Source organism: Lineus longissimus, chromosome 16, assembly GCF_910592395.1.
Source record: "Lineus longissimus chromosome 16, tnLinLong1.2, whole genome shotgun sequence".
Classification (NCBI taxonomy): Eukaryota; Metazoa; Nemertea; class Pilidiophora; order Heteronemertea; family Lineidae; genus Lineus; species Lineus longissimus.
This window is the reverse complement of record NC_088323.1, coordinates 245,829-259,991: the sequence shown is the minus strand read 5'-3', so window position 1 is coordinate 259,991 and position 14,163 is coordinate 245,829. Positions and strand designations below refer to the sequence as shown.

Sequence of the window (14,163 nt, the reverse complement as noted above, 5' to 3'; positions counted from 1 at the left end):
ATAGTAAAAGTGTTTTCTTCGCATTTGCGTTATGTTCGGCTGAGGTTAATGGCAGTAGATTAAAATATCGAGATTGTATCCGCGAATGCCAAGGATCAACAAACTGCAACACTTACGGTCATAGGTGATCCTCTTGTAACTATCCCCGAAAACGTCGACGGACGTGGTCAGCTTCCCCTTACTCGTCTCAAACTCGTCCGATCGGTTGCCGTTGAAGTTTCCACAAAGACCGCACATGTGATCCTTCAGACTGAAAGGAGACATATGATGCAAAATACCAAGTTGCCCAATTGCGTGTGCCAAAATCATATGAAATAAGATTGGTGGTCGCCAACATATCCTTAAAACGTGAAGAACTGTAACCGGTGCCTCGACAGGGAATGCTTTCTTCTATTAGTAGGAAGACCAGGGCCGAAATGATATGCAGCGAACGTCTTGTGTGAACAATCAGGGAAAGTGTAGTAGGAACTATAAAAGGCCTGAGGAAGCTCTGTTCGAGCATTTGCCTGCCTAATCTAATCACAATTCTCAGTATCTAGACACTAACCTTTCATCCACGTCCACATAGATCGCATCATTGCCATCCCACCTCAAGGTGAAACCGAGGGCGGTTCGGATATAGACATAGGACGCAATCCTCTCAGAGATGATACCATGTTTATTCTGTGGGAGGACCAGGAGTTCATCATTGTAGGTCACGTGGGGACCATCGGCAGCCTTTCGTAAGGCGAGTTTGTTGGTGCCTATAGTTCGAACAAGAAAATGCTAGTTGACGCCTGCCGCTATCAGAGATTCCAAGTCTCAGTGCAACGTTGTCGTATAAGTGATTTGTAAGAGAGGTTCATTGGCGACGGGTATGTGGTATAGAGCAGGTTTTATGAAAAATTTCACGAAATTTCATACTGACCCAGACAGCTGCCGTCTAGTAAGTTGCTACTTGCACACATCAGAACAGAAACATCGGAAATAAACGTTTGGTGGCCTGATGTCCGTAGCACAATCTTTTTCAAAATGGGTCCCAAAGAAGTTTGCCGATCAATACAAGTCTTAGCTACATTAGTTTGCTATTTGGACTTACCCATCCAGATGTCCACTTCCCTCTTGCAAGACCTACTTGGTCCGCAGTCCTTATCATTAAGAACGTTAACGCTGAAGGTATTGAACTTGCAGTCCCCGGCCAAGAGATAAGTGGGACACGAGGCAGCGAAGGTGTAGTGAAAGCCATCGAAGGTCCTGTAGTTGTCCTGTGACCATGCTACGCACTGGCCTGGCTTCTCCAAGGGTTTCGGACGAGCTGGAGAACAAGGAAGGACAGTTTGCTTAAACTTGGCTAGGTATTTGATTGCTACCTCGGTTTTAAAGCAAATATCACCACTGCTCAGCTGTTCCAGATAGGTAGAAGTGGAACCATGAACAGCTGATACTCTCTTCCAATAAAAAACGACCAAAAGCCTCAGGGCTTCAGGGTATAGGATCATGACTACGATGATCATATTCTTTCACACCCGCAGTCCGCCAGCCGACATAAGACAAGGTGCCTGAATTCTCGCTTGCCGGACTTACCCGTGCTAATGGATGGCATCAGTGTGGTCGTCGTAATGACAGGCGACTTCGTTGTGACGGGGATCACTTCTGAAAAATCAAGGACATTGTTGTTGGTGAATTCTAACTTCGTTCGAGATTAGAAAACTAACTTTTGAATGTTTATATTAATAGTTCAGGATCTGAATCTGAATGACATGAGGAAACCAATACAAAGATTGGCTTTACCTTTAAAAACCATAAGGCATTGAACATCAAGAAGCTGACCTGTCAGGTAGTAACGAACATCATACATAACCAACCACCGAATACGTCCAAACCACGCAAATAGGCCATCACCACACCTGAGAAAGAACACACAGTCCAAACCTTGACTCAGTTGCCAAACCTTACCGTCATAACGAATCAGGAGAGCGTGGTGCCTTTTTAACTGCATTTGGGATCCTTCCCAATAACGTTAAGTTTTTCCTACTCGACTGGTCGTTTTCCCAGCGGATTTCAAACATGTTTCACTTACTGAAGAGACAGTCCGGGACCTCATCCGTCGGCGTCCATTCGCCCAGTAAGTTACATTTGTACTCTGCAGCAGGGGTAGAGATGAATTCATATCCCGGGTGGCATGCCACTGTGCACATGGTCCCCTCCTCATCCTCACTGCACATGATCCGACCGTTGACTGGCGCCGTCGGTGTCTTACATGCGTCGATTGCTAAAAGTAACAAACGTTACCATTTGCCTTGTTCTGTCACGTTTCGTTTATTCGTTTGCTGATACTAAACCATGCGCTTCATGCAAATAGAAAAACACCTTCCCGAAACCATCGCATCGTTTCAAAGACCTGATAAGGCTCCGAAACACCATTGATGTCATGCAACATATAAACAAGTATTGATACGCCAGTCAATTCTGTCAAAATAACCATAATGTGTAAATAATGAATCTTTTACATGAAAGGATGAAGGTGTTTCTACTCACGGTACTGGCAGCGTGGTCCCCTGAAGCCCTCGGGACAGGAGCAGGTATTCGGGCCTGAACATGTGCCTCCATTCAAACATATTTCTTTGCAGATAGCTGTAATGAAGATACGTGAGTTGAATGAGAGACAGCGTGATAGACTTGAGTAGCCCCGTACGACCTCAGGCCAGGAGCTTGTATTTGGAGCTGGACATTTCCCTCCATTCAGACAATTCTCCTTGCCGATAGATGTGACTAATGAAGGCATGGTAAGAAGAATAGAATTGATGACGAGATAAAGAGGAATGGTCCCCTGAAGTCATCGGGACAGGCACAAAGATGTTTAACTTCACTATACGTCTTGAACCGAATGAAACTTGACCGAGATCCTGCTGGCTATGACTCTAATATGATTCTTGGGTAAGGATTGTCGCCCGGCTGGTCTGGAGTGGCCGACCGGATCCTAGCATAATACTCACGGACACAGTCCACAAACTTGTTGCCATCAAGCCATTCCCCAGTGAATATGCCACAGCTCAAGGTCATCTCGATCTGGCCATCGGGGAAGCCATAGCCGGAGTTGCAAGTCCCCTTGCAATCCCTGTAAAGGTAACAGAGTCAGGTAAGTGGAAACTCTTACTGAATTGGCTGTAACTGACCTACCCCAGACCCGACCACATTTACCGAACTAAAGGTCTACCCTCTAATCGTCTCTGCCTTGCAGCTCTTCTGAAAGTGGTTAAGCTGAATTCGCATAGAGACAAGATAGACGTGCTGTATCTGTTTCTTGGCCTTTACCGCGTTTCAGTAGGTTCCTCGAGGGCGGTATCAAAGGATATTGTAGGTTCCTCGAGGGCGGTATCAAAGGATATTGTAGGTTCCTCGAGGGCCGTATCAAAGGATATTGTAGGTTCCTCGAGGGCCGTATCAAAGGATATTGTAGGTTCCTCGAGGGCGGTATCAAAGGATATTGTAGGTTCCTCGAGGGCCGTATCAAAGGATATTGTAGGTTCCTCGAGGGCGGTATCAAAGGATATTGTAGGTTCCTCGAGGGCGGTATCAAAGGATATTGTAGGTTCCTCGAGGGCCGTATCAAAGGATATTGTAGGTTCCTCGAGGGCGGTATCAAAGGATATTGTAGGTTCCTCGAAGGCCGTATCAAAGGATATTGTAGGTTCCTCGAGGGCCGTATCAAAGGATATTGTAGGTTCCTCGAGGGCCGTATCAAAGGATATTGTAGGTTCCTCGAGGGCCGTATCAAAGGATATTGTAGGTTCCTCGACGGCTGTATCAAAGGATATTTTATCTTTTTATCTTCATGACACCGATCACAATAAACACCCAGAGAGCATGGTTGTTATTGTATGTTCTTCTACTTACAGATTAAATCCAAACTCCTCGCACCTAACGTTTCCATATTTTGGAGCCTTGATTTTGCCGCAGCTGCTAGTTTCTGAAAATTGAAGACCAATTCGGATTGATTCAGAACTCTGTTGAGAGTGATATGAAGAGCATGCATGGGTCGCTCTTGGCAGGCACTGGAGAGGATCACCAGTAACAGATGATGGTGGGGGGCATGTTGTTGACGGCCTATGCTCTCAGAGGAGCGAGGGCTTAAGTAAGTCCTCGACTATTTAGCGGATGCTTGATTAATGTTTGTATCTTAACGAATACGTTCATATGATGAGTAACCTTGGCTCATCAAGTCTGCCGGCTTTTGCTTGTTATGACAAATTTGTAACAACTTACCCACTTCCCCTCCTGGACGGGCTGAAAAAAGATTGATATTTACTATCAGCTGCATTGGATATTCGATTTACACAAGTCCACAGACACCTTAACGCTGTGCTAGGCATCTATAAGTCCACCGTTCAAGATATCTGAGTCTGCTACGGTACGTGTCTCAGTGAAACCTACGACAACACTGGAGTCTGATAGGCCTGTCCGATGTATGAAAGGAATGCAGCAACTCTGGTGTTGAAGGAATGAACGCTTAGTCAAGTATAAATGTACCAACACTTAGCATCAATATAAAGAAAGAAAGAAACGCAAGTCGAGGAGATAGCTGAACAAGACGAAGAGGAACCTTTAAGAAACAGTATTTATTATACAGCAAAACCGAAGGACCGAGTTCTAAGGATGTCGGAGCTGTCTCGACATCGTAACGACAGGCGACACTGGGTATCACAGTTCTCTCAGTATTACATGTACTGTCTTCAGTCGAAGCAGGCCTATCGCCAATGATTCGTTGTCCAAAATATCAACCTCGATATCGACACAACAGGTTTTCAGTTAGCAATCGTCATGTAAAGTTAGATACATATACAGGAAAATAAAATCGCAAAGCGAATACCAGATTTGGCGTTTCCATTTTCTTGTTGTCATGATGGGTACTCACGTATTTCAAGAGAAGCTCTCTGATTGCGATGAGAACTGAAAGAATAGAGACAGAAAGTATGTGAGTTATGCAGGCCAGTTACAACTTGAAGTGTTGGCTTGAGCACTGAGTCGGAAAAAAAAAGTGAAAAAAATATTTGTACTTAGAACTTTTTTCAACTGTCAGTCAGTTCAAAATTTTGAAAAATTGTCAATGTCAAAAAAGTTTTGGGACTAACTAACTGACTGAGTACATATGGTAAGCATGGCAAGGTGAACGCTGCCTTTGCTGCTGAATATAAGGATAATTGGGTGCCCAGATTTACACCAGCAAATCAAAATGTGGGAATCACCCGTGGTTCAAAACCCAAGGCGTAACATAATTGACATCAGGAGTTCATATATATATATTGTTTTTAACGATCCTGATATGACAGTGTTTGACGTTAATCATGTTGTACAAGTTCACTGAGATGACCATAAGACATGTCAGGTTTGAGGGCATATTCGCCGATTACGACAGTAGGTTATGTAGTCAATACGTTTAAGGTACAGCCAATGCGACCAGCACGTTCTAAAGGAATTTTCCATGTCTTGGCATGATGATTCAGGACTTAACGTACATACAAGGAAGTCATGTTCATAACTCTCAATATAAATAGAAAAAGTTATTAAGTTAAATTAATCTTTGTTATGATTTTGATCAGTCGGTAAAGTCATTTGGAGAGATAGGAGAGATTGTTATCGCAGCGAAGTACGTCACTGAGGACACCCCTTTTACCCCGTGTTTGCCAATTCTGCCAGTGGACGAGTTGACCTACACAGCATATGATAGAGACAATATTTTTGTAGATATCAAACAAAGGCAAAGCCTGATAGCTATATGTCTGTGGTTAATCATTTGATGTGAACTTTTTGTATAGAGTAACAGCCAAAGTATACTGAACACCCCTCGAACGTGAAAGGCACATTTCAGTTTCGATTTTTTTTTCGGTAGAGGCGCCGGACAATAACTTTGGTTGAGAGAATAGTTGGCCCCCTTTCCAATATATGGTTCTGATTCCCATGAACCTTACCAAAGAAACAATGGTGATTGATGGTTCACAATGACCTGTCCCAAACATCTGACCACGCCAGCAATGCTTGTTGGACCTGATCAAGATAATTTGATGGATAGTTTTATCGTAAGGCAGATTTTAAGGCGGTTCTAAGTAGGCCAATGAGTAGTTTGTAGGCGGAGAACAGAGATACATATTCATAAGTCATTCAATGCAATCCATAACAGGTGGCTGATACATGCAGATGCATGTAACCAAAGTATAAATTATGCCGAGTTACAGCTTCGTGCCGATATACCATTGTAACAGTCTAGGCCCCCTCAACTGTCGGGACTGATTTACATGCTTTGATAGTGTGATATCAGGATATGGACAGGTTCAAACACTTTGCATGATAATGGCAGAAACAGAACAGATTGACTGTCTGTCTGTGGAGAGCGAGGATATCACCAACGACCACATCATACTGTAACGTTACGCCCTGTAGCTAACTAGCGTTTAGGCCTTTTAAAAGGCAAAATTGGCTGAGAACTTCAACGAGAATAGATTGCCTGAAAACTTCAACGAGAATAGAAATAGAATAGAAAGAGTTGCTAATCAGATACCAACACTCGAAAGTCCATATTTCTAACTTCATGACCATCTTCAACGAGTTGATTATCAGATACCAACCCTCGAGAGTCCATATTTCTAAATCCATGACCATCTTCAACGAGTTGATAATCAGGTACCAAAATTTGATAGTCCATATTTCTAAATCTATGAGCAGCTTCAAAGAGTGGATAATCAGAAGCTCTCTTATTGCGATGAGAACTGAAAGAATAGAGACAGAAAGTATGTGAGTTATGCAGGCCAGTTACAACTTGAAGTGTTGGCTTGAGCACTGAGTCGGCAAAAAAAAGTGAAAAAAATATTTGTACTTAGAACTTTTTTCAACTGTCAGTCAGTTCAAAATTTTGAAAAATTTTCAAAGTCAAAATAGTTTTGGGACTAACTAACCGACTGAGTACATATGGTAAGCATGGCAAGGTGAACGCTGCCTTTGCTGCAGGATATAAGGATAAATGGGTGCCCAGCAAATCAAAATGTGGGAATCAACCGTGGTTCAAAACTCAAGGCGTAACATAATTGACATCAGGAGTTCATATATATTGTTTTTAATGATCCTGATATGACAGTGTTTGACGTTAATCCTGTTGTACAAGTGCACTGAGATGACCATAAGACGTGTAAGGTTTGAGGGCTAATTCGCCGATTACGACAGTAGGTTATGTAGTCAACACGTTTAAGGTACAGCCAAAGCGACCAGCACGCTCTAAAGGAATTTTCCATGTCTTGGCATGATGATTCAGGACTAAACGTACATACAAGGAAGTCGTGTTCAAAGAGTTGATAATCAGATACCAACCCTCGAGAGTCCATATTTCTAACTCCATGACCAGCTTCAAAGAGTTGATAATCAGATACCAACCCTCGAGAGTCCATATTTCTAACTCCATGACCAGCTTCAAAGAGTTGATAATCAGATACCAACCCTCGAGAGTCCATATTTCTAACTCCATGACCAGCTTCAAAGAGTTGATAATCAGATACCAACCCTCGAGAGTCCATATTTCTAACTCCATGACCAGCTTCAAAGAGTTGATAATCAGATACCAACCCTCGAGAGTCCATATTTCTAACTCCATGACCAGCTTCAACGAGTTGATAATCAGATACCAACCCTCGAGAGTCCATATTTCTAACTCCATGACCAGCTTCAACGAGTTGATAATCAGATACCAACACTCGTCAGTCCATCTAACATGTCTATACTCATTCACCAACAATCGATTAAATTCTTTTATTGTGATTTCGTCGTCAGGCAACCAAAGTAGCAATTCATATGGAGTGGAAGATAAGATAACTGGTGTCAAGAGGCATTTGTCTGCGCACTTTAGTGAGAAGTCCGTAGCCTACTCCAAATGTGGAGTATTTGGGGGAAAGACTTAAGTGATACCTGAACTATCCCAGTCAGTGAAGGGTCATTATACAGGAGCCATGCGGTGACAGATTTCCCACTTAATGCTAACAAAAAACATTGATTGGTGTAGGACAATAGGCTATCCTCAAAACATCTACTGAGATAACCCATCAGCGAGGAACCATGTTATGAGATTCGGATGATTTTCTTCTGTGTTTGAGCTTTTAAGAATCTTGTAGGGTTTCCCTGAAACCTGTGGGTGCGAGCCCGCCGAAACCCTTTTATCTATTCCCTGAAAACCTGTGGGTGCGAGCCCGCCGAAACCCTTTTATCTTTTCCCTGAAAATCTGTGGGTGCGAGCCCGCCGAAACCCTTTTATCTTTTCTCTGAAAATCTGTGGGTGTGAGCCCGCCGAAACCCTTTTATCTTTTCTCTGAAAATGCAAAAAACACGAGTGGATGATTGAATGACACTTGATTGAAGTTTGGTATTTCGTTGAGAAAAACATGAATTCGATCAAAGTGCCGATCAATCATTGTCTTGAAGTGTACGTCAAGTCAATCGAACAGATCATTGATAGATTGTAAATGTCGGATTTTTTTCTCGTTTGACACTTGCCCCCAGATCCAGGGTGATGATATTGACAGCCAACTATAAGTAGATGGTGCGAGTTTGGATCTAGGACACTGCCAGAGTATGACCATTGATGATATCCCATTTTACCTTCTAGTGGTTTCTGGTTTTGATACTAACGTGAACAGCTCTGAAACGGTCACCTGGAGCAATAGGCAGGGGGTAGCTAAGTCAACAAGGGGACAGTAACTATCGCTACAAGTCAAGGACGACGTGAAAAGAAAGTATCATTGATATAATCGAGATTCTTTACACCGCGAGGATGATTTGACCCCGACTGAATAAACGAATTGATAGGGTCAACGGCAAAGCTTTGACCTGACACTTAGAATCCAACGGGTACTCCCTAGGAAAGCACAAATGTCACAAGGCAGTTGTTTTTGTCGGCATTGCTAATCGTTTTTTGCTGTTTTCTTTATTGTCTTCAGTGTGTTCAGTTATGTGGACACATTGCTCATTTGTTCAGTTTAACAGGACTTTTTTTCGACTACACTAAGGCAACCCTAGGACTTCATCCATAATCATTGATATTTACCTGTTATAATGATGTATTTTACTTATTTCATCCATCCCGAACAGATGCCAACATGTATTACATACAACGTACGTAGCAGACAATGATATTATGCTCAAACAGCAATTACTTTGTATCGACATGCGAAGGCCAAGGCAATCGACCACAGTGGTTGAGGATTGAACCCTCGACCCTTAGATTAAGAGCTTGACACCCTACCAGTTCTCACCGCGCTCCATGCCCATTTTCAAGTGGCTAATATACACTGTGAAGCCACCTGGTCTTGTCAGATTCAGCACTAAACATATTCATTGTACAAGCGTGAATAGTTTCCACATACTGTTAGACGCGAGAGACCCGCCCTATTGGCTCCCTATAGTCGAGAGACCCGCCTTATTGGCTCCCTATAGTCGAGAGACCCGCCCTATTGGCTCCCTATAGTCGAGAGACCCGCCTTATTGGCTCCCTATAGTCGAGAGACCCGCCCTATTGGCTCCCTATAGTCGAGAGACCCGCCCTATTGGCTCCCTATAGTCGAGAGACCCGCCTTATTGGCTCCCTATAGTCGAGAGACCCGCCTTATTGGCTCCCTATAGTCGAGAGACCCGCCCTATTGGCTCCCTATAGTCGAGAGACCCGCCCTATTGGCTCCCTATAGTCGAGAGACCCGCCTTATTGGCTCCCTATAGTCGAGAGACCCGCCCTATTGGCTCCCTATAGTCGAGAGACCCGCCCTATTGGCTCCCTATAGTCGAGAGACCCGCCTTATTGGCTCCCTATAGTCGAGAGACCCGCCTTATTGGCTCCCTATAGTCGAGAGACCCGCCCTATTGGCTCCCTATAGTCGAGAGACCCGCCTTATTGGCTCCCTATAGTCGAGAGACCCGCCTTATTGGCTCCCTATAGTCGAGAGACCCGCCCTATTGGCTCCCTATAGTCGAGAGACCCGCCTTATTGGCTCCCTATAGTCGAGAGACCCGCCCTATTGGCTCCCTATAGTCGAGAGACCCGCCCTATTGGCTCCCTATAGTCGAGAGACCCGCCTTATTGGCTCCCTATAGTCGAGAGACCCGCCTTATTGGCTCCCTATCGTCTCTTTAAGGACATAAATGCTCATGCGTTGATAAAAGCCCCATCTGAGCAGGGTTATAAAATCACATCCATGATGTTGATAAAACACACCATTCTCCCTGAATGGGAATAAGATACAGGGCTGGCGGAGACGGACTCGGTGTCCTTACTTGTCACAACCATCAGGCACCAGAATGAGACAAAGGGACAACCAACATGGACCTAGCTATCACGACTATGAAAGTTGCAGCTGTACGCGGGTGCTTGTGTCGCTTCATAACCCAAAATCAGTCCTTCGCAACGACCTTGTCTTTTGTTTCAATCTTTTGTAGTGTAAGGACTGAAAGTTACTGTCTCGATTTAATTTTTTGCCTCATCATCAATGAAGTCAAATTTATGTAGAACTATCCACGGAAATGTTACACCTTCAAAGTTTTGTTGACACAACTCACTAAGTTTACATCCAATTTTATAGCAACCTGAAAATAAACATCATTAGGATAACCTACCTTTTCGCCGACGTGGTAGCTAAGAAAGCCACAAGAAGGACCACGGCAATTCGTGGCTTCATTCTAGGGTATCCGGACTTGTCCGTACGTTCTCTGCCACTGGGCTCACACCTGTTAGAATCCAATGAATAATTATACTGAAATTAAACTGCAGGGAGAACCAGTCCTGATGGAAATACGTATATTACTGAAAATGCAACAGTCAGTGTCACTTCGTAAAAGCGAGCTGTGAATTTGATGAAATTGACAATGACACTATTAGCTTCCTGTCGAGTCGAACCCTGGTTCTCTTGGCGCAAGTGCTACTGGTCCCAGAGACTTGCAAGACTTGGCAAAACCAAAATTCTCGTGGATTAAGGTATCACCTTAATCTGCTGAATAAGGTGAAACCTTTATCCTCGTTGTCATCTACAGTCCAGTGCAATGTTACTGGGTACACGAGTCAGGAAGACTAGGGTTTGGTTCCCATTGGATGTGGCGATTCTAAAAACAGTCAGTCGAATCTACCAAAAAATTTGACAATTACGGTGTATTTTAGTCCCAGGAAGTCACTGCAATCTCATGCGATTATAGGGTGGGTCCGTCCAGATCAAATCCAAAATCAGAGTAGACAGTGGGCTAACAGTGATAGCTCTATTTAAACAGAAGTCCACGGACTTAAGACACTTAAGCCCGTCCCCAATTATCGCATTCTCTGCTTAGATAAACTGGGTCGTTAATCTGATAAAGTTTAATGTCACAGTGAAGTTATTTTACGAATAGTTGAGAGTCACAATGTGTCCATGGAGAGCTTTTTATTTCGTTTTTATTCGCTAAAAATTGTTTATCATTTTCCATAATCACGATTAGATGGACATGATCATCGTAAAGTTCGGTATTCGGTTAAATAAAGCAATACATTAATTATCAGATGTAATTCTATTGGCTGTTGTGGTCAAGTGCTTCTTCTCGTAAAACATGCAACACATCACAACTTATCCCTTCTCCTCCAAGATGTCAAGATAAATTCGAAAAGAATCATCATTAGAGATAACAAGATGTATTTGGTTATAACGCGGATGTTGACAAACTAAAGAGAAAAACGTTTTATCAGGGCCGGGTTCAGGTGTTGGGCCATATAACAAGTATGTCAACTTTAGGGCGAATTCTTCGCCCTTTTCAGAGAAAATCTGACCAACGAGATTTTATAACCAGTCAAAACGCGGAGATGTGACGCTTTTTGACAATTTCTGTTCATACCCAGCAGTAGTTTCTCAGAATTTCAAAAAGTATTTAAACAGTAATCAGTGTGTCCCAACTAAATCGGGTCAATGACCATGGCGAAAAACCGGCGACATAGGAGCCGACAGGTGATTGTCCCTAACAGGGAGACCATAGAGAGCAGCAAGATTTAAAGTCACCCACAGCCTAGTGCCTCTGCTACCTCACGGTACCTCACAGTATAACGGTTCTCCCGTGTGAGCATACTTGTTTGTCACGTGGAGACCATCAACTTGGTGACATAACATTTCCAATAGGCCTGTCTCAGACAGTTTCTCAACATAGCATCTCTCCTGATTATTTGCAGTTTACCCCAGTCGGTCTTGATTAGGCAGCCAAAGACCGCCAGCTCGGTATCAGTCATTCTTCAAGTCACATCCTCTCCGAGGACGGTCGCAACCGTGGAGGAGACACCGTGGAGAAGACAGGCTTGCCAATGACCCTGCCGTACCGGATTCGAACACCCTCAACTTTCCAAATCGATCGAGTTATTAATGTTTTCAATGAATTACAAATGCCACAGACGAGCACAGCCAATGACGTGGGGAAAGTATTTAAAATAAAATTGTTGATTTGTTTATCCTGACAACGAAAACAGACACGGAAAGGTCTTGACTCGCATGGAATTTTTTGATGACACAACTGACATTATCAAAATATCGCGCATCAAATCGAACTCATTGAGAATTCTTACTGAAAGATAAGAGCGTAATAACGAAGTTAAGTGTACTATTTTAGAGATAATAAGATTTTAATCATTGAGCGAAAATGTGGATGTCCGCCGTTTACTTTTAGCTCTGACGTGGATGTGCTGCCCTGTGTTAATTCCTTTAGTATGTCAATTTGCCGCTTGGTGGCGACTTTTTTTAGTTTTTGAAATTGACATTAGGTCTCATTAGGGAGTGTGTTTTTTTATTCATGCGCGGCCAAGCCCTAACCGTAGTTCCTAAAATCATTGATTTCTCGGTCCTTACAGTATGTCAGTGTTGATTCAGCAGTTGTTTTGGCAAAGACATGTTTTTCTGGAGTTTCTGAAACCTAGAGCGCTACTCAATAGGCGACTAACAAGAAACTACGCATTTATACTGTTGTTGCCGACGTATGTGTACACTGAACTTGGGATGTGCGTCGGCCCCGTGTTGAAATGCCGTCCAGTGCCAGTTGGTGCGTTTTTCGCTGATTTGTGCAAAATTCAACATATCTCAAAAGTTCAATGGTTGACCCTCGATTTTTTTTGATTTTTGTGTAGCGTAAGCAACTGTCTTTCATGGGAGAATGATCTCTGTAAGAATTATTCAGGAAGAAATGTATAATATTTGGGGGTTTTCGTGATTGTCCGGCCCAATTGGCAATATTGCCATTTGGGATGGTGAACAGAGCTAGGAGCAAATGCGACGCTTATGATTTATTTAAAGAAATAAAATGCCCGATTTAACATCCTGCAGAATCAGGGGAATCGGGCGTTTCAAGTGATATACGACACAAATGGGTTGTCCTCATGCATTCACTTTGGAAACGCATTTTAAAATAGATGTTACGTCCTGTTAATGGGGCACGTCATCATCGCGTACATTTGGGAAAAACTCCCTAACGAGACCTTCGGTGGCAATTTTTAGTTTGTGAAATTGCCGCTTGGTTTCGCGTTTTAGTTTGTGAAATGCCGCTTGGTGGTCATTTTATTTTTTTAGTTTCTGATATTGTCACTTGGTGGCGCAATAATTTTTTAGAATGTAAATATTTAATTGGCGCTAGGTGGCGATTTTTAGTTCGTAAATTGCCGCTTGGTTGCGCTTTTTAGTTTTTGAAATGCCGCTTGGTGGTGCATTTTATTTTTTTAGTTTTTAATATTGCCGCTTTGTGGTGCATATTATTATTTTTAATTTATAAATTGTCACTTGGTGGCGCAATTAATGTTTTAGATTGTAAAATTGGCGCTAGGTGGCACATATTGTTTTCTAGTTCGACTAGGTCTTTGGTCTTTGATGTAGTGATCTTAGGTTCTTGTCTGGTAAACACGCGATAGGGGCAGAGGGCATTTTGTCAAGGGAAACCAGACGTCTTCAACTTCTCAACATGAGCACTACTGTCATTAAGACAATGTCACAATCATCTTGGGCTAAGAGACACCACAAAGACGCAGAAGACATGAATGTGTTGTGTCACAACTATGATTGTGACAGCAGGAATGTCACAGCATTGAAGACGGAGTGACAACCCACTGCACAGCTTGCTACCGCCCGCTAGGTCATTGTCTCTATGCTGACGAGTGTGGCAGCCAATAGC

The 14,163-nt window shown here is 43.1% G+C and overlaps 1 protein-coding gene across 5 annotated transcripts in view; it reads right to left on the bottom strand.

Annotated features, from left to right (window-relative positions):
- LOC135500540 (mucin-5AC-like) overlaps positions 1–11,270 on the bottom strand; it is a 42,867-nt gene extending 31,597 nt beyond the window's left edge. For 2 of the 5 annotated variants that reach the window (XM_064792063.1, XM_064792064.1), the window contains exons 1-13: positions 11,147–11,270; positions 10,621–10,731; positions 6,603–6,743; positions 4,895–4,929; positions 4,246–4,266; positions 3,877–3,949; positions 2,976–3,097; positions 2,518–2,613; positions 2,060–2,251; positions 1,564–1,632; positions 1,079–1,294; positions 548–743; positions 117–250 (exon numbers count right to left, since the gene is read on the bottom strand). In XM_064792063.1, the coding sequence (XP_064648133.1) occupies positions 117–250; positions 548–743; positions 1,079–1,294; positions 1,564–1,632; positions 2,060–2,251; positions 2,518–2,613; positions 2,976–3,097; positions 3,877–3,949; positions 4,246–4,266; positions 4,895–4,929; positions 6,603–6,743; positions 10,621–10,682 (1,357 nt within the window). In that variant the 5' untranslated portion in view covers positions 10,683–10,731; positions 11,147–11,270. Of the gene's footprint in view, positions 1–116; positions 251–547; positions 744–1,078; positions 1,295–1,563; positions 1,633–2,059; positions 2,252–2,517; positions 2,614–2,975; positions 3,098–3,876; positions 3,950–4,245; positions 4,267–4,894; positions 4,930–6,539; positions 6,574–6,602; positions 6,744–10,620; positions 10,732–11,146 lie in introns of those variants that run through there. The other 3 variants (XM_064792068.1, XM_064792066.1, XM_064792067.1) reach the window with 3 other exon arrangements.
- Positions 11,271–14,163: the final 2,893 nt, after the last annotated feature.